The sequence below is a fragment of the Malaclemys terrapin genome, chromosome 7 (genome assembly GCF_027887155.1).
Source record: "Malaclemys terrapin pileata isolate rMalTer1 chromosome 7, rMalTer1.hap1, whole genome shotgun sequence".
Taxonomy (NCBI): Eukaryota; Metazoa; Chordata; order Testudines; family Emydidae; genus Malaclemys; species Malaclemys terrapin.
This window is the reverse complement of record NC_071511.1, coordinates 18445164-18464643: the sequence shown is the minus strand read 5'-3', so window position 1 is coordinate 18464643 and position 19480 is coordinate 18445164. Positions and strand designations below refer to the sequence as shown.

The 19480-nt window shown below is 47.4% G+C and overlaps 2 protein-coding genes across 3 annotated transcripts in view; one reads left to right on the top strand and one right to left on the bottom strand.

Moving 5' to 3' along the window:
- IRAK2 (interleukin 1 receptor associated kinase 2) overlaps positions 1–8676 on the bottom strand; it is a 36757-nt gene extending 28081 nt beyond the window's left edge. For both annotated transcript variants that reach the window (XM_054035335.1, XM_054035336.1), the window contains exons 1-2: positions 8332–8676; positions 4562–4741 (exon numbers count right to left, since the gene is read on the bottom strand). In XM_054035335.1, coding sequence (XP_053891310.1) covers positions 4562–4741; positions 8332–8461 — 310 coding nt within the window. In that variant the 5' untranslated portion in view covers positions 8462–8676. The remainder of the gene's footprint in view (positions 1–4561; positions 4742–8331) is intronic.
- Positions 1–19480, top strand: part of LOC128840852 (uncharacterized) — a 78795-nt gene that overhangs the window by 19655 nt on the left and 39660 nt on the right. The window lies entirely within an intron of this gene.

The window sequence follows — 19480 nt, the reverse complement described above, 5'->3', positions numbered from 1 at the left end:
GATACTATTTTTAACAGGGGAAACCCCTGGACTTGCTGGTGTTTGCTGAGTACAGAACAGTCCTGTTTACCCCAAAATCTTTCAGCAAGCTCAAAAACTTTCACAAAGATAGAGGATCACAGAAGCAGGGTGTGATGAGGAAAGCCACTCACATCAGAAGAGACTGAGGTCAGATAGGAAGGAGCTGTACCTAATAAGGGAGCTGGATGCTTGGGATTCTGCTGCATGTTACAGAAAATGCTGTAACATGCATACATACAAGAAGAACGATCATTATCCAGAAAGACTGTGGTTGGTGTCACTATGTAGCTGAGATTATTATGTTTTCTGCGTACGTCAGGAATCAGCTGCTGCTGGAGACAATTGCCATATGGAGGGCTGTTTCTCCATTACCTTATACCTTGTGTAGTCATCAATAGGAATTTTACCTGGTCCTTGCTGAGACAAAGCTTTCCTTGACTAGTGGAAGTTTTGCCTGAGTAAGGGCTGAGTTGTTTTTGAGTAAAAACAGAATCTCAAGATTTCATCCAGGATCCCTTTCCATTTTCAAATACTAGAGCAGTTTTAACTAACAAAAGAAATCTATCATGCATCTGGGTTTGCGGTGTAGTTGCTCTGAAGATTACTGTGGCTGGGTTTCAGTCTTTGAGACTGTACTGTAGTTTACAGACTACAAGGAAGATTAAATAAAGGAGTTCCCCTTGCACTGAGTGAGTAGGAGTCACACTGAGGTCATCCAGCTGTTTACAGAAGGCTTTGCTGGAGGTTGCCAAATATCTCTACCCTGGGGCAAAAGTGATATCATCATCTCAGGTGTTAATAAAATCCATTTCCTTAAAATCTTTGAATGCAACTTTTGAAAGCCTGGTAAAAATTAAATTCCCCTGCCACAGAAAAGACATAACACCTAGCTGAGTAATAGACTTTTTCTGGAAAAGATAAAAATCAGGTTGCAAATTGCTGTTCCTTGCATGTAATTAAAGAAAGTGTGGAGAGGTTTTTGTGTCCAGTTCCAAACTGCTTTCTCCAAAGGAAAGAATATAGCTGATTTTCTCTCTGAAATCATTACAGCATGGTATACATGCAGTAATGGGATTACTCAGAAATGCCAGGAACACCCTGCACTGAGCAAGCACAAGAACAAAGGTGGATCCAGGATTCCTTTGTGGGGAGGTGGTGGAGTACAGTGTTTTAATGGCTGCTTCTAATTAGAGTTTAAAGTGTGACTGTGTGAAAAGTGACTTTAAAAACACTATTGTGTGATTCCACATTTATTGTCTCAGTGACTTCCAAATCAAATTTGCTTCATTTAGAAAAAAATCTTCTTTATTTATAACAGCTAGACCTGCCAACTTAGGCTATGTCTACACTACAAACCTGACAGGTGAACCGCTGCAGTTACGCTGTAAAGGCTCCCATGTAGCCGTTCTATGCCTGTGGGAGAGAACGGCTACATGGGAGACATAGTGCTGTCCACACCGGCACTTTTGTCAGTGAAACTTATTTCAGTCAGGGATAGGGTGTTTTCACACCCCTGACCGACAAAAGTGCTACTATAAGCAAAGCCTTAGTTTAGAACCTGAGTTAACAACTGTGTTACTGATGTGCATGTCAGAATAGATACCAGCTCATTTTCCCATAGCTCTATTGGTTCTACAGGGTGGATAGAGTAAGGTTTCTTTCTCCTACAGTGAGTAGATGTGATCCTGAATTCAGACCGGGGGTATATCTGTTAAGTAAGAAGGTGCCATTTTTACATTGGCCCAATGATGTTAATTGAGCAAAACTCCCTCTGAAACCAATGGTAATTTTGCTTGATTAAGGAAGGTGAGATTTTTGGCCCTTAGTCACTTTTAAGAGTAAAATTGCATTTTCAGGGACAACTAAAACAGAATGTCTGTGGGCTGTTTAACATGTATGTTTCAGGCTCCTCAAGAGAGCTATTATTTTTGTCTACGACAGTATTAACTCAGACTCCAAGTACCTGAAACCTTGGCAGTTTATCTGAGGAACTTACATAGCTGATTCACTAGGGTGTAGTCAATGTTTGTGAAGCACTATGGATGTGCTGAGTAACACCATTATTTGCCAAGAACAGGATCAACATTCCTCTGATGTGCCATAAATAAACTGACATCCAGTGTATAATGTTAAAGCCTTGATGCCATCCATCAATCAAGTGTTGTCTTGTTACCATTCTGACTGGCATCAAGAAACAGCAAGAGGCAAGTTTGTTATCTCAGGCCCGTCCTACTAAATGCTGAGTGCTTTCTGCCTATTGCTGAGCATTCCTGCAATTTACTTGAGTGATGTTTGGATCAGAGTTTTGGTTCAGCCCATCTCTAATTGATAACGTCTGTTCTTCCTTGGACAGATAAGAATAAATCCTGATAACACTAAGAATAGACATTCACCTATGACCAGGGCACCAAAATGCTTTGAGAGGCAACATGGCCCGCTGGATCTAGCGCAGGATTAGAAGCTGGGAGCTTGTTTTGGCTCAGTTTCTCCCTGTGCAATTTGGGGCAAGTCACTTAACTTCCCCATGCCTCAGTTTCCCCATCTCTAAAACAGGGACAGTTCCTTACATGGGCACTATGGGTATGAGCTGGTTAATATCTGTAAAGATCTCCTCACTGTGTAGTCAAAAGACAAACATACCTTGGGTACATAAGGTATTGAAAGGAATTGGATTATTTCATAATGCCTTTTTATAAGTCAATGCTTTGTTCAAATTCTAGGCACCCTATATCTAAAGTGATATAGCAGAAACAGAGGCTGTTCACAGAGGGTGATAAAAATTATTAGAGGCCTGGGAAAACCTTCATATGGTGACACAGAAAAGACTAGGACTATTTAGTTGAGAGAAGGCGCTAAGAGGAGACATACTGTAATAGAGGTAGACAAAATACTGAATGGAATAGAAAAAATAAATCAGAAATTCCTATTAACCCTTACTCACAAAGGCACCGGCTTCTAATTTCCCCTGGGGGTGCTCAGCCCCAGGCCCCGCCCCCACTCCACCCCCTTCCCCAAGTCCTCACCCCACCTCTTCCCTCCCCCACTCCACCCCTTTCCCAAGGCCCACCCTCACCCCTTCCCTGCCTCTTTCCACCCCCTCCCCCAAGTGCGTCACATCCCCACTCCTCCTCCCCCTCTCTCCCAGCACCTCCCGTGGATCAGTTGTTCTACCGTGTGCAGGAGGTGCTGGGAGGGAGGGGGAGGAGTTGATTGGCAGGGCCGCCAACGGACGGGAGTGGGGGGCTGTGGGAGCGGAGTTTGGCTGCCAGTGGGTGCTAAGCACCCGCTAATTTTTTTCTGTGAGCATTCCAGCCCTGGAGCACCCACGGAGTCCGCGCCTATGCTTACTCATAATACAAAAGCAAGGGATATGCAATGAAAATTAAAGGCAGCAGATTTAAAACTGACCAATGGCAACATTCTTCTACACTGTGTATCATTAGCCAGTAGAACTGAATGATACATGATTCCACCAAGGCCCACAGCTTACTAGAATTAGAACAGACACCATTACATTTTTTTTAAATTTTCTCTGATGTGCTAGAGCAGGGGTGGGCAAACTTTTTGGCCCAAGGGCCACATCAGGGTTGCAAAACTGTATGGAGGGCCCGGTAGGGAAGTCTATGCCTCCCTAGACAGCCTGGCCCCCGCCCCCTATCTGCCCCCTCCCACGTCCCGCCCTCTGATTGCCCCCCTCAGAACCCCGACCCATCCAACCCCCCCGCTCCTTGTCCCCTGACCAACCCCTCCCTGGACCCCCCGCCCCTAGACGCCCCCCAGGGACCCCACCCCTAGCCAACCCCCCTGCTCTCAGTCCCCTGACTGCCCCGACTCCTATCCACACCCCCGCCCCCTGACAGGCCCCCTGGTACTCCCATGCCTATCTTTCCCTGTCCCCTGACCGCCCCCTCCCGCCCCGCCGAACCTTTGCCCCATCCAACCACCCCCTGCTCCCTGTCCTCTGACTGCCCCCCCCGGGATCCCACGCTCCCTTACCATGCCGGAGCCAGCCATGCTGCCGTGCTGCCCAGCAGGAGAGGTGGGCCAGAGCACTGGCGACGTGGCGCACTGCGGGGAAGGGAGGACAGCAAGGGAGGGGCCGGGGGCTAGCCTCCCCTGACGGGAGCTCAGGGGCCGGGCAGGATAGTCCCACGGGCCGGATGTGACCCGTGGGCTGTAGTTTGCCCACCTCTGTGCTAGAGACATAAATTCTTGTGGTTCAGAGTATAAGCCAACTTCTCTGGGCAGATTGCTTTCTACATCGAGGTTCTTGCATCTTCCTCTGAGTCATCTCATACTGATCACTGTTAGAAACAGGATATTGAACTAGAGGGACCAATGATCTGCTTTGGTATGGCACTTCCTATGTTATTGCTTAATATGATTTGTGAGGGTGGAAAATCAATGTAGTTGGAATTTTAGAATGAGGTTTCCAGTGAGAGGTTTTCTTAACTAAAAAGAGGATTTATTTTGCTAGGGTTTACGTTGCCTAATATAAAATAAAATAAGTTTCTCTCAGGGAGAAAGATCATCTACTCACAGTCCAGAATCACTTGTGCCGCTCGGTAGAGCTGCAGTGCTTGGAGAAGTTCCAGTAACTGTTGGACTGTTGCTAGCCTCACTCCCCACCACCACATGAGCTCTCTCGTTATGCTGATTCCCGTCTTCTCCATGCACTTGATTTTCCGCAGCTCTGTCTGATCAGTTATCACATTGGAGGCTAAAGGTAAAGAAGGGATATTTCTTTTATAAAAATGGAAGAAACAGATACAAGCAGGGGAAGTCCAAGCCTATTGCATATGCTCATTTAGTTTACATTTGCACAATTGAAAAAATAGGTACACAATAAATTAGGAATAAAGGAGATCATAATGCGAGTCTCAAGAAAAAATCAGTTCCCTGGAGTAAGAGGTTCTAAATGTTTTGTAAAAATGGAAACATTTCTTTAAATTTTTAGAGACTCGCAAAAACAAATTGGCAAAATTCCTTGCACATTTCTCCACATTTTCCATGTAACTTCCAGTGCCCCTGATATTTTACACCAAAGTGAGACCAAATTAAATTCCTGGTGTGATGCCACTGAAATCAATGGGCTAAATTCAGCAGTGAGTCCATGGCCCTACGCACACTAGGAAACATCACTGTTTCAGTATTCAGTTTAGTCGAACCAGAGCTATATTACAGTTTAGTGGCAAGCGTAGACAAGGACAAACCATAGTTAGTGAAGGGTCAGCTAAACCTACTGGAAAAATGGTTCAGTTTTCTAGTGTACAGAAGGCCTAAGTGAGGCTAGAAGAAATCTAAGAGTATGTCTACACTACAGCTGGCACAGCTACGGCGCTACAGCTGTGTCATTGTAGTGCCATAGTAGACGCTTTGTACATTGATGGAAGGGGTTTTTCTGTTGATGTGGTTAATCCACATCTCCAAGAGATGGTAGGTAGATTGACAAAAGATATTTTCCCCAGCCCTGAGCAACATAACTAGGTCGATCTAATTTTTAGTATAGACCAGGCCTAACGTTACTGTAATTTAGGCTTTGTCTATACCCTGGTCTACAATTACACTTTAGATCAACCTAGATTCATAGATTCTAGGACTGGAAGGGACCTCGAGAGGTCATCGAGTCCAGTCCCCTGCCCGCATGGCAGGACCAAATACTGTCTAGACCATCCCAGATAGACATTTATCCTAGCTATCTCTCTCAGGGGTATGAAAAATTCACACCCCTGAGGACCATAGTCAAACAAACCTAACCCTTGGTGTAGATGCAGCTAGGTTGATGGGAAAATTCTTCCATCGGCCTCACTACAACTGCTGAGGGAGGTGGTTGGAAAAACCTGTTCCGTCGTAGTAGGAAGCATCTACACTATAGGCACTGCAGCGGTAGCACTGCAGCTGTATCGCTATAGTTCCCGTAGCGTAGACATGCCCTACACTACAAATGTGTTGCTGATATAACTATAATGGCAGAGCCTCCTAGTGCAAACACTGTTTATGTCAACCAAAGGTGTTTTTTTGTCAGCATAGTAAAACTGCCTCCCCAGGTGACATTAGCTATGCCCCCAGAAGCACTTTTCTGTTGGTGTAGCTGCATCTGTACTGGGAGGTTTTCTGGCATAGTTATGGGTATGTCTACACTACAAAATTATGTCGACCTCAGTTACTTTGGCATATACCCGCAGTAATTAAATCACTTTTGCATGTCCACACAATGATCCTTGTGTCAGCGGTGTGCCTCCTCACCAGGAGCGCTTGTACCGATTGTAGTGTGAGTGTGGGGCATTGTGACACAGCTTCTGAAAGCCAGTAACAGTCAACATAAACAACGCAATGTCTACATGACACTGCACTGACCTAACTACATCAACACTGACTCTATGCCTCTCCTGGAGGTGGAGTTATTAAGTTGGCATAGTGAAGCAGTTACATCAGTGGGAGCGAAATTTTAGTGTAGACACTTACATAGTTAGGTTGATGTAAACTGTCACCTATGTGCAGCTATGCTGTTTTGTGGTCATCAATGGCTGCAGCTGGGGCAAATACCCAGTGTACATAATGCTTTAAACTCCCTTACACTTGGTAAATTAGTGTCAGGGAGTTTAAATTTCTCTGCTTACACATTTCCCCTTAATTTGGCCCAATGGAGTTACAGCTGGGATGGAATTTAGTTCATGATCCTCTATTACTACACCCTTTGTCCTTTCTCCTCAGTCTGTCATTGTTCACTGTGTTTCTCTAATTTAGACTCCAAGCTGCAGAGACCTGTTCTTCTTTGACCTTCAGACTCTTGGGGTTTGGGATAAACGATTTTCTCTTTCAATACAAATTGTGGATTTGGGGGATAGAAACAAATGTTGGATAATTTGAAATGTGAATATCCAGGAATTGGATAATCCGAGTATGCCCATCTCTCCAAGGGTCCATGCACTGAATAAACAATAATTTAAGTAGAGAAAATGTCATAAGAATAGTAAGGAAAGTGCTTATTTTATATCTTTTGATTTCACTTAGGAGAGAAAAGCTAAGTAGCAAAGGAATCAGGTCAGGGTTATTCGAATCTGGAGTTTTGATTCAGGTCCATCTCTACTGTTGGAAAATCAACGTATTCAGAGGTAAATTTAGCATACAAACAAGGTGAATAAACAAAAACGAAGAAACAGGGCAAAGAAACGGGAATCATAAAATCTCCAAGCCAGGGTGGGACTGATGGGATTAGAGCAGGGGTTCTCAAACTGGGGGTGGTGAGGTTATTACATGGGGGTCATGAGGTTATTACAAGGGGGTTGTGAGCTGTCAGCTCTGCGTATGGTGGGGCTCTGGCTGTCAGCTGGCTGGCTCCCAGCCCTGCGTGAGACCATAGGTGCCAACTCCATGGGTGCTCCAGCCCTGGAGCACCCACAGAAAAAAATCAGTGGGTGCTAAGCTTTCCTCCCCGAAGCACCTCCTGCCCACCACAATCAGCGGTTCCAGGCTGTGCAGGAGGCGCTGGGGGCAGAAAGAGGAGGGGCAATGGTGAAGCAGGGGCAAGAAGAGGCAGGGTGGGGATGAGGCTTTGGGGGAAGGGGGTGGAGTGGGAGCGGGGCCTGGAGCTAAGTGGGGTTTGAGCACCCTGGAGAATAGAAGAAGCTGGTGCCTGCGGGCAAGGCAGTCACCCGGAGCCCCTCCAGCCCAGCTCCACCCCCAACCCCGCTTTGCATCCAACATGTAATAGTGTTCAATATAAACAAATGTGGTTTTAAATTATAAGGGGGGTTGCCCTCAGAGGGTTGCTGTGTGAAAGGGGTCGCCAGTACAAAAAGTTTGAGAACCACTGGATTAGAGAACGGAATCAATAGCGTAGAAACCAATGGTAGTGGAGTGGCAAGAGAGGAGAAGGGTGGAAAGCCTGTGGGAGCTGGGAGCCTGGCTGGGGTGGAGGAGCCAGGAGGGACTTCCAGAAGTCACACTAGATATCCGAAGTATTTCTGTGCTTATCTGAATAGACTGGAGGTTTAGTCACCACTAAGTTATTTACAGCTTGATCCTGCTAATGGCTCCACGCAGGTGAAGCCCGGAGCCCCACACGCATCCAGCTACAGCAGCTGGTCTTTAGCGCGCACCAAAAAGCGCCTCTGTCAGGAATCCTCTGGGCGACTGGCGCCTGAGCCCATCTCAGAAAGTAGAGAGTTCACTGCCGGGGCTGGTCTCCATCCCTCTGTCCGTCCTGTCACCTGCCTGGCTAGACCCCGGCCTGAGTCGCTCCTCGTCCGCAAACCCGCCCCCCCTTCCCCTTTCCGCGCTCTCCTCCCCGCAGCGCCCCGCTCTCACCGAAGCGCATCCAGTCGTAGTCGTTCAGACAGTCCATCTTCTGGCAGAAGTCCTCCAGCACGCAGGCCGGCAGGGTGTGAATGTACGCGGGCGGCGGGGCGCTGCCCAGGGCGGGCTGTTGCTGGGCCATTCCGTCGCAGTCACTTGCTGCGCCCGCCGCCTCACCTCCCTGGGCCGCCAGCGGCACGCGGCGTGTGCGGGGCTCGCTCTCGGGCGCCTCTCTGCGCGGAGGCGCTGCCTCTCATCCCACACGCCTCAGAGGCTTCCTCTTCCCCCGGGGCTGGCATTGGCGGCCTGTCCCCCTATCAGCGGCGGCCGCTGGCCCCGAGGCCGATGTGTACAGCCCGAGAGGCGATTTGGCTCTGCCAGCCTCACAGCCTCTTCCTGCCTGGGTGACGTCATCCGCCCTGCCCTCAAGCGTGAAGCAGGTTTTTCCTCGCTGGGGTGGGTGGCTGCTGCTCCAGCCTCGTTGTTAAGTTATGAGTGTGAGCGAAAGCAGCTTCCCTGAAAGGGATTTTCACAGCCCAGGGATTTTCCTAGACCACCCCTGAATTTCCCCAACACCCCCTCCCAGTTACAGGCCGTGTCAGGACCGGCTCTAGGTTTTTTGCTGCCCCAAGCAAAAAAATGTTTGGCTGCCCCCCACCCCAGCCCTGGGCTCTCCCCTCCACCCCCCACCAGTGCCCTCCCCCACCCACATCCCCTGCCACCCCAGCCCTGGGCTCTCTTTTCCCCCTCCACCCGCATCCCCTGCCGCCCCAGCCCTGGGCTCCCCCCCCCCCAAACGTGACTTCCTAATTCACCACAGCAATCCCCGTTTACACTTGCAGTGGGGATCAAACCGTTTCTCCTATTTTTATTTCACTTTAGTATAAATCTTGCCCCCCCCCTCCGTCCCCTGCAACCCCATCTGTAGTGCTCCAAATGCACATGGAAGGCATAGGGACTAACCCTCAAACCTTGTACCCAGAAAGGGATGGGGATCTAGTAAAGAGGGTTCAGGCAGAGGAGCGGGTGTGGGGGCGCTTGGGAGCTCTACACTGGCAGAGAGGCGGGGTGTGATGTACTCACGGAGGAGGGTGGAGGAGGAGAGGGGGTATCAGGAAGGTTGTGGGAGAAGAGGGGAAGGGGGAGGTGTGGGAGGAGAGGGCTGGGGGAGGGTACAAGGGGAGAGGTGCGGGTGAAGGGAGAGTACAAGGGGAAGGGGTGCGGCGAAGGAGCGATGGGGGGAGGTACAAGTGGAGGGGCTGTGAGCGGGATGGCGGGTGCAAGGGCTGAGAGGAGCAGGTGCTGACAGCTGCTTCCCCAGCCCCTTGCAGGCAGAGCTGAGAGGACAGACACTGACCCCCAGGTGCCCGATCCGCAGGGGTCCCCCGGCGGGGCAATATCCCCCGCTGTCCCGCTCGGAGCCGGACTCTGCCTCTCCCCGCCCAGGGCAGGCAGCGCGGGGCTGAGGCGGGGAGGTGCGTGGTGGGCTGGGTTCGGGGGCAGGAGGGGGCGGCAGCAGGTCCCTGGCAGCTCGGGCTGCCCAGCCACTCGCCCTGTCAGCAGGGCCGGCTTTAGCAAGAGCGGGGCCTGATTTCTGGGGGCGGGGCTTGCAGCAAGCCCCGCCCCCAGGAATCGAGCTGGGGTCGCCGGGCTTGGGTCTGGCCCAGAGCCGCTCAGCGGCCGGAGCCGCACCACAGGGGCCGGGACGGGACGGACCCGAGCCGCGCTGCTGGGGCTGGGCTGGAACCGAGCCGAGCCATGCCGCGGGGGCCGGGCTGGAGTCAAGCCGGGCCGGAGCCGCTGGGGCTGGCGCGCTCGACCAGAACCGGGGCCGGACTGGGCCGCGCCTCCCCGGAGCCCTTCTCGCGCCCCCCACCATCCCAGCTTATCTGGTGCTGCCTGCCCGCCCCTGCTTCTTTTCAGACTTCCCGCGAACCTCTGATTCGCGGGAAGCAGGGGAGGGGGAGGAGCAGGGGGCGGAGCGTTCAGGGGAGGGGAGGAGGGGGAAGTGAGCTGGGGGTGGGGTGGAAAGCTGCGGCGCGCAGCCCTCTTAGCGCGGAGCATCCCTGCCCATCCTGGCTCATAGCCATTGATGGACCTAACCTCCATGAACTTGTCTAGTTCCAACCCTGGACGCCCCATCATCTCTTTGGCATTGGCACTCTTACAGCAGGATTATCTGGCTATTTGGACTCTCGCCTCAGACCCTACGCTACCAGCACTCCCAGCTATCTTCGAGACACCACCGACTTCCTGAGGAAACTACAATGCATTGGTGTTCTTCCTGAAAACACCATCCTGGCCACCATGGATGTAGAAGCACTTTACACCAATATTCCACATGAGGATGGACTACAAGCTGTCAGGAACAGTATCCCTGATGAGGCCACAGCACGCCTGAGCTTTGTGACTTTGTCCTCACCCACAACCACTTCAGATTTGGGGACAACTTATACCTTCAAGTCAGTGGCACTGCTATGGGTCCCGCATGGCCCCACAGTATGCCAACATTTTTATGGCTGACTTAGAACAACGCTTCCTCAGCTCTCGTCCCCTAGTGCTCCTCCTCTACTTGTGCTACATTGATGACATCTTCATCATATGGACCCACGGAAAGGAGGCCCTTGAAGAATTCCTCCTGGACTTCAACAATTTCCACCCCACCATCAACCTCAGCCTGGACCAGTTCACACAAGAGATCCACTTCCTGGACACTACAGTGCAAATAAGTGATGGTCACATAAACACTACCCTATACCGGAAACCTACTGACCGCTATATGTACCTACATGCCTCCAGCTTACATCCAAGACACATCACACGATCCATTGTCTACAGCCAAACTCTAAGATACAACCGAATTTGCTCCAACCCCTCAGACAGAGACAAACACCTACAAAAACAACAAGGAGTCTGGTGGCACCTTAAAGACTAACAGATTTATTTGGGCATAAGCTTTCGTGGGTAAAAACCTCACTTCTTTGGATGCATTCCTATCCATCCGAAGAAGTGAGGTTTTTACTCACGACAGCTTATGCCCAAATAAATCTGTTAGTCTTTAGGGTGCCCCCAGACTCCTTGTTGTTTTTGTAGATACAGACTAACATGGCTACCCCCTGATACTAAACACCTACAAGATCTTTATCAAGCATTCGTAAAACTACAATACCCACCTGGGGAAGTGAGGAAACAGATTGACAGAGCAAGACGGGTACCCAGAAATCACCTACTACAGGACAGGCCCAACAAGGACAATAACAGAACACCACTGGCCATCACATACAGCCCCAGCCTAAACCTCTCCAGCGCATTATCCACGATCTACAACCTATCCTGTAAAATGATCCCTCACTCTCACAGACCTTGGGAGGCAGGCCAGTCCTCGCTTACAGATAACCCCCCAACCTGAACCAAATACTCACCAGCAACTACATACCACACCACAGAAACACCAACCCAGGAACCAATCCCTGTAGCAAACCTCGTTGCCTACTCTGTCCCCATATCTACTCTGGCGACACCATAAGAGGACCCAACCACATCAGCCATACCATCAAGGGCTCATTCACCTGCACATCCACCAATGTTATATATGCCATCATGTGCCAGCAATGCCTCTCTGCTATGTACATTGGCCAAACTGGACAGTCCCTCCGCAAAAGAATAAATGGACACAAATCGGACATCAGGAATGGTAACATACATAAGCCAGTAAGTGAACACTTCAATCTCCCTGGTCATTCTATTACAGATTTAAAAGTCACTATCTTTGAACAAAAAAACTTCAGAAACAGACTTCAAAGAGAAACAGCAGAACTAAAATTCATTTGCAAATTTAACACTATTAATCTGGGCTTGAATAGGGACTGGGAGTGTCTGGCTCATTATAGAAGCAGCTTTTCCTCTCCTGGAATTGACACCTCCTCATCCATTATTGGGAGTGGACTACATCCACCCTGATTGAATTGGCCCTGTCAACACTGGTTCTCCACTTGCGAAGTAACTCCCTGCTCTCCATGTGTCAGTATATAATGCCTGCATCTGTAACTTTCACTCTATGCATCTGAAGAAGTGAGGTTTTTACCTACGAAAGCTTATGCCCAAATAAATCTGTTAGTCTTTAAGGTGCCACCAGACTCCTTGTTGTTTTTGTAGATACAGACTAACACGGCTACCCCCTGATACTTGTTATAATTTTGTCCTTCACAACATCTTTGGCAAAAAGTTCCACGGGTGACTGTGCATTGTGTGAAGAAATATTTCCTTTTGTTTGTTTTAAACTTACTGCCTATTAATTTAATTGGGTGACCGCTGGTTCTTGTGTTAAGTGAAGGGGTAAATGACACTTCCTTATTCATTTTCTCCACACCAGTCAAGATTTTATAAGCCTCCATCATATCCCCTCTTAGTCGTCTCTTTTCCAAGCTGAAAAGTCCCAGTCTTTTTAATCTCTCCTCATAGGGAATCTGTTCCATACCCCTAATAATTTTTGTTGCCCTTTTCTGTACCTTTCCCAATTCCAATATATCTTTTTTGAGATGGGGTGACCAGAACTGCATGCAGTATTCAAGATGTGGGCATATCATGGATTTATATAGTAAAAGTGGAGGAGCTTGGTTTGCCAGACTGATCAGCTAAGCCAATACTGACAACCTATATGAAAAGGCTGCAAAACACCATGCCTCTGGACTGCTTCAACTTGCAGAAAGCCTTATAAGCCAGTCACTGTCAAAGCCAATTTTAGAAGAACTTAATGAGGCTGTTAAGAATGCTGGAGACACAACTCAGTTTATGTGAACCAACATGGCTGTTGCACCATACTTTCTATTTAAGTAAGAGATACCACACAATACAAACTGGAGGCCAATGTTAAGTGCACTGTTCCTTGTTAATCCTGAAGTTGGACACTAATTTAGAACAAGACTGGCAAATGCTCGCTATCTTTCTGAAAAATCTCAGCTGACTCTCTAGAAGCATGCGGTGCAACAGTGAAAGACTCAGTAGTTGAAAAAGTGAAGAACTCTCTCACCATATTCAAAAAATGTGCATACATGGCTGATGGCACTCCAATTCAAATAGGCATTAAGTCATTGCGTATGTTATCTTGATGTCCATGATAGACCAGTAGATGCATTCTAGATGTTCAGGTTATAGAAGACACATCAGCTGCATCTTTGACATCTTAGAAGAGTTAAATGCTTGTAAATTGAACCCCAAACAGATGGCTGCTTGTGCATTTGACGGAGCTACAAATTTCTCTGGAAGACATAGTGGAGTACAAGCTTTGCTCAGAGAAAAGTGTAACCCTAATCTCTCCTATACACATTGCAGAGGCCATCTACTCCAGCTAACGCTAGTACAAGCTGCAGAATCTTAAAAAGATATTAAAAAGACAAATTTAATGGCTTTTTTATACACTTTTTTTTCAGCAAGAGTCCAAAAGGACTGAACGTCTTGAAAACAAATAGAAGATATACTGGGATTGAAGTTCAAATTAGTCCAACTTGGGAAAACTTGCTGGCTTTCTCATGAGCGATTCTTGGCTGCTGTCTTAAAATTACTGCAACTATTATCACTGGTTTTGGAAAATATCCACCAAGATAGGACAGATCTAAGTAATGAGGCTGGTGGATTACTTTTGTTACGAAGTTCAGAGAAGACTATCGTCATTCTCTCTCTTGCAAGTCTACTGTTTAAACAATGTCATCCAGGCATCTGCTACAACAGTAGTAGATCTTTGTCCAGCAATAGAAGCTACCCTTGGATCAATCAGAGATATCCATTGAAAATGTACTGGAAGAAGCAAAGACTTCAGTCCAGAAGATACTTATATTGACTCCTTAAGTGAAGAGGACAAGAAGTGCTCGTTAAGCCAGCTGAAAAAGTACACAGACTTGAGTCTTACAAATCTACAATAACGATTTCTGGATTCTACTCAACCTCCACGTAGCTTTTACAGATGCCTGTCTTATAAAACACCTACAGTTGAATGGAGTGAGACACTACCAGCAATAGGGCTGCTATGTGATCAGGACAGAATAGTGAATTTTGAACACAGAGTGGAATATCATATGACGAACAAATGAAGATTTCACTTCAACTTCTTTCTCATCACTAGTGGTTCAACCCAATCTTTGTGTTATGTTTCTTGGGATGAAAGAAGTAGGAATTCATCTCTTGCTACTCCCAGTCACAACAGCTACAGTTGAGCATACTTTTTCCTCATTGAATAGAATTTTGTGTTCTGAAAGAAGTCACCTTCTGCCTGATCATGAGCATATTATGAAGGATTGGAAGTAATGGACACACAAGAAGACACCAAAGAGTGCAAAATTACAACAAGAAACCAAGACGGATGTAGATATAGTGCTTTGTAGTAGGCTTGAGTAGCCAACTTTAGTTTTTGTGATGATTTTAAAACATGATTTAAATCTAATAAAATGATCATAAAACATTTTTCAGTTTTGACTGTGGTGCCATACAGCCGACCTTTGCCCTCACGGTCTTAACCCTCGTCGGCCCTCACCCTCCCTGAATATTCCAACACCTCCCCTAATTTCAATTCCTGGCGAAAACACTGACTCAGCCCCCTTCCAGTCGAAGGACAGTGACCTATAACTTAGGTTGAAAAATTCACACCCCTGAGAAGCCAGGAATGAGAGATCTGTGGGCTCATTGCCTCATTGGGCAACTGAGGGGAAACAATGGAAGAAACTTTTGCCCACCAATGAAATGCAGCCACCTTTATGATGGAATTTGGCATCCAGGGGTTTTGACAAGGTAGCTGAAGTATCACTTTTAAAACTGAAACTATATACTTCCCTATATATTTTGTGGCCATATTTGATAACTCTTCCGGTTAAATAATGGCATATTATCCAGGATTCCATATTTCTGTGTGCTCCTCTCAATCCCTTGGACAGTTACTGCGGGGGATTTAGTAGGAATAATTGTCATTTCTATAGTGCCTGTCATCACCCAGGGTCCAAATCCCTTAACTGATACAGGAATCATTTTACCCAACACTGCCACCTCTTGGGGAGGGGAGATGTGACAGCTGTGTACCAGCACACACCGAACACTGAACACGACAGGTTAGGCAAGGTTATCAAGGTGGGACTACCAAATTAAGAAATTAAATATACACGAATGAATAAATAAAAAAATGTAAATGTTTCCTTGAAACATATTGTAAAATCCATCACTAGAATAAGATCAATCATCATAACTATCATTAAAGTATCATTGTTATAATAATTTAAACCATAGCAAGGAGGTTTATCTCCAAGTGGGTGGGAACTTGGCAGGTCAGCTCTAGGGCAGGAAATGTGTGAGAATAGTACAATTGAAACAGCAGGGGAATTTCAGGAGGCAGAATGTAATTTTCTGAGTTGGAATTTGGCAGAGACAACAGGACTAACATCCGGTTCAAGGGATGTTCTTTGCTGTTGAGTCTTAGGGAGCCATTTGTTTGCATGACGCTTTTTTCAAACCCAATTATCCCTGCCAGTAAAAAAAAACCTAGTAACAGAACTCCTTGTCTTTCAGTCTCTCAACATTTCAAATTACGATGTATTCCCCTTGGTTCCATACCAAATCAAACCAAACTGATATACAGTGTATGACAGACTGCTGGGCTAATTTAACACCAGGATAAAACTATTGCATATTATTTCTTTATCCTCTGTTAAAAATAAATTTGGTGCTCATGAAAATTGCCCACTGACAGGCCCACAGGCTAGACTGCTGTTCCACCAGAAACTGGGGGCAGCATGGGGAGCAGTAGTGAAACGTCCTCTACCCCACCTCATCCCACAGCCTCTTCCACCCTCACCTACAGGAACTACTCCCACTCAAATCTTCGTTCTCTTGGAGACTGTCAACAATATTTTCAATTGTGATGGTGGTTTTAAATTAAGTGGAACTAGGAACTGGACTGAGAACCACCCAGTCATTTCACTTAACAGCCTTCAGAGAGTTACAGTTTCATTCACTAGTGACCACGTAGGCGCCAATTCCGTGGGTGCTCCGGGGCTGGGGCACCCATGAGGAAAAATTAGTGGGGGCTCTGCACCCCCACCGGCAGCCAAGCGCCCCGCCCCACCTCACCTCCTCCTCCTCCCCTGAGCACACGGCATCCCTACTCCTCCGCCTACCTCCCAGCACTTGCCACCGCCAAACAGCTGTTTGGTGGGGTAGCAAGCTCCAGGAGGGAGGGGAGAAGAGCGGGAACGTGGCGCGCTCAGGGGAGGAGGCAGGGAAGAGGCGGGACTGGGCAGAGATTTGGGGAAGGAATCGGAATAGGGGCAGGGAGGGGGCGGATTGGGGAAGGGGTTGGAATGGGGTGGGAGGGGGCGGGGCAGGGGTGGAGTTGGGGCGGGGCCAGAGGCGGGGGGGGGGGGTCGGCCACCCAGCGGCGCCAGTAGAAGTCGGCGCCTACGAGTAACCAGGCTACATAACTGAGGGGTAAGAGGCTCTATATACAATTATCAATCTGCAGAGCTATCTACATCCTTTCCCTAGTTCCTTAGGCCATATCTACCCTACAAACTGGTCGATACAGGTATGTCAGCATACAGGTGCTGAAGTTTGTATATCATTCGGGTGCATGCATACTTGGTTACTTGCACCACCAGGAGTGCTTATGTTGATGTAAAGTTTAGTGCACCAAGGGTAGTATCTCAGTGTGCTACACACTACCTATGAGGTCTCGTGGGCCTTAAACCCAAGCCCGCAGGCTGTGTTCGGACCATGGCCACCACCTGGTCGCTCCCCTGAACTGGTGGAGAAGGGAGCTAGGAAAGCTCTAGCTCACAAAGAATCCCTCCTATGAAGCTCCTGACTGGGGGAGATGTCCACCAATTGGCTGGGACGCATTACTTAAGTCTAACAGCTGATGGGCGGGTGGTTGCTGGGTGCTGAGCACCCAACATTTTTTTTCTGTGGATGCTCAGCCTCAAATCTATTGTGTTCCATGGCCTTGCAGTATACCTGACAAAGTTCCTTTGTTTTCACGCATCACGGCTGATGATTCCTGTCATACCACTTTGCCTGTAGCCCTTGTGCAATCTGTTCGAACATGTCCATGTTTCTACAGCTGGTCGGTAGCGGTGCTGGCACAGCCTCTTCTCCCAGCAGGCCCAAGAGAGCCAATATCACATCTACTTCAGGCAGGAGAGAGTCTAGTGCATGGAGCCAGCATGGTCGATTGGGCAGTTGCATGCAAGGATGAGCAGCTAGCTGTGCTCGCCAAGGTGGGCAATCAGGAAAAGGCATTTCAAATACATGTGGGGGATTTTAAAAGGAATGTTTCTTCCAGTCTCTGTGAACCCTGGGCAGTGCAGTTTAAAATTGTGGCCCGACCAGTCACTGTCACAGGGAATGAGACATTGTGGGACAGCTGCTGGAGAACTGTTAGGGTTGACAGAGGTCATTCGGTGTCTACACTCACACTGTGTCAACTTCAATATGTCGATCATGGCTCTATGCCATTCAGGGAAATAGTTTTACTGTGTCGCTGTAACGGGGCGCTAATGTAAGCCAAAGACAAATTTGAATACAGACACATTCACAAATAGGTCAACGCAAGGAGATTTATGTTGACCTAATTTAGGAGTAAAAAGCAACAGAGGGTCCTTTGGCACCTTTAAGACTAACAGAAGTATTGGGAGCTTATGCTTATGCTCCCAATACTTCTGATAGTCTTAAAGGTGCCACAGGACCCTCTGTTGCTTTTTACAGATTCAGACTAACATGGCTACCCCTCTGATAATTTAGGAGTGTAGACCAGGACTCATTCTCATATACATGAACTTACTGCAATTGAAAAAATACTTTCCCATGAAGCTTGAAGATTATGCCAGTGGTTTACTTATCTTTGTAGAACGTGACCACATTCCATTGGGTGTAGTGATTTTCCATCAGATCATATCATCATAGGATCTTTAATTACCATAACCCAGACGTCATTTACACATCTAATCCAGGGTTTCTCAAACTGGGGGTCATGACTTTAAGGTTATTACTTGGAGGGGTTGTGAGCTCAGCCTCCACCCCACACCCTGCTTCGCCTCCAGCATTTATAATAGTGTTAAATATAAAAAAAAATGTTTTTATTTTATAAGGGGGGGGTCGCACTCATAGATTTGCTGTGTGAAAGGGATCACCAATACAAAAGTTTGAGAACAACTGTCTAAAAGAGGGTCCCTCAAATAGCAGACTCTTCTTTCAATAATTTATTAGGAAAAACAAAAAGACCTGCTTTATCCTGACCATACTTTTAACTTTTAATTAATAATATAAACCAGGGATCGGCAACCTTTGGCACACAGCCCATCAGGGAAATCCGCTGGTGCACGGGCATGGTTTGTTTACCTGCAGCATCCACAGGTTCGGCAGATCGCAGCTCCCACTGGCCACAGTTCACTGTTCCAGGCCAATGGGGGCTGCGGGAAGCAGCAGCCAGCACATCCCTCAGCCCACGCCGCATCCTGCAGCCCCCATTGGCCTGGAATGGCGAACCGCGGCCAGTGGAAGCTGTGATCGGCCGAACCTGCAGACGCTGCAGGTAAACAAACCGTCCTGGTGCACCAGCGGATTTCCCTGATGGGCTATGTGCCAGAGGTTGCCGATCCCTGATATTAACCATGAGTTTAGCTGAAAAATGAAATCATACTGATGAGAGGAATTGTTATGAAATACTGTTCTTGCAATTCCAGTAGCAGATAAATATGAAATCCTTTCTTGTGTCAGGATGTTTCTGGGCCATGAAAAATTAGATACACTCAAAAGATACACTCTCTGAACTGCTGCGCAGAAGGTATGGTGAGCATGTGATAAGCTTCAATGCCAATATTAGCATTCAATTTTTATGACTAGGTCAGGCAATGGATAGTATTAAATATACTGAAAGACATTTTCATGTACATTATAGTGATAGACAGTATCACACAGACCTGCTGTTACATTCATAGTGTGAATGTCTCCAAAATGACATTGCCACATGACTCAAGAGTCAGTAAAAATATATTTATAAATTAATATCTGATACATTTATATATGCTTCTTATTTTGAAGAGGAACTAGTCAACATTTAAAAAAAAATGATGTAACAGAAAAAAATATTACCAATGCTTTGGCAACAGGAAAATGAGGTTACATC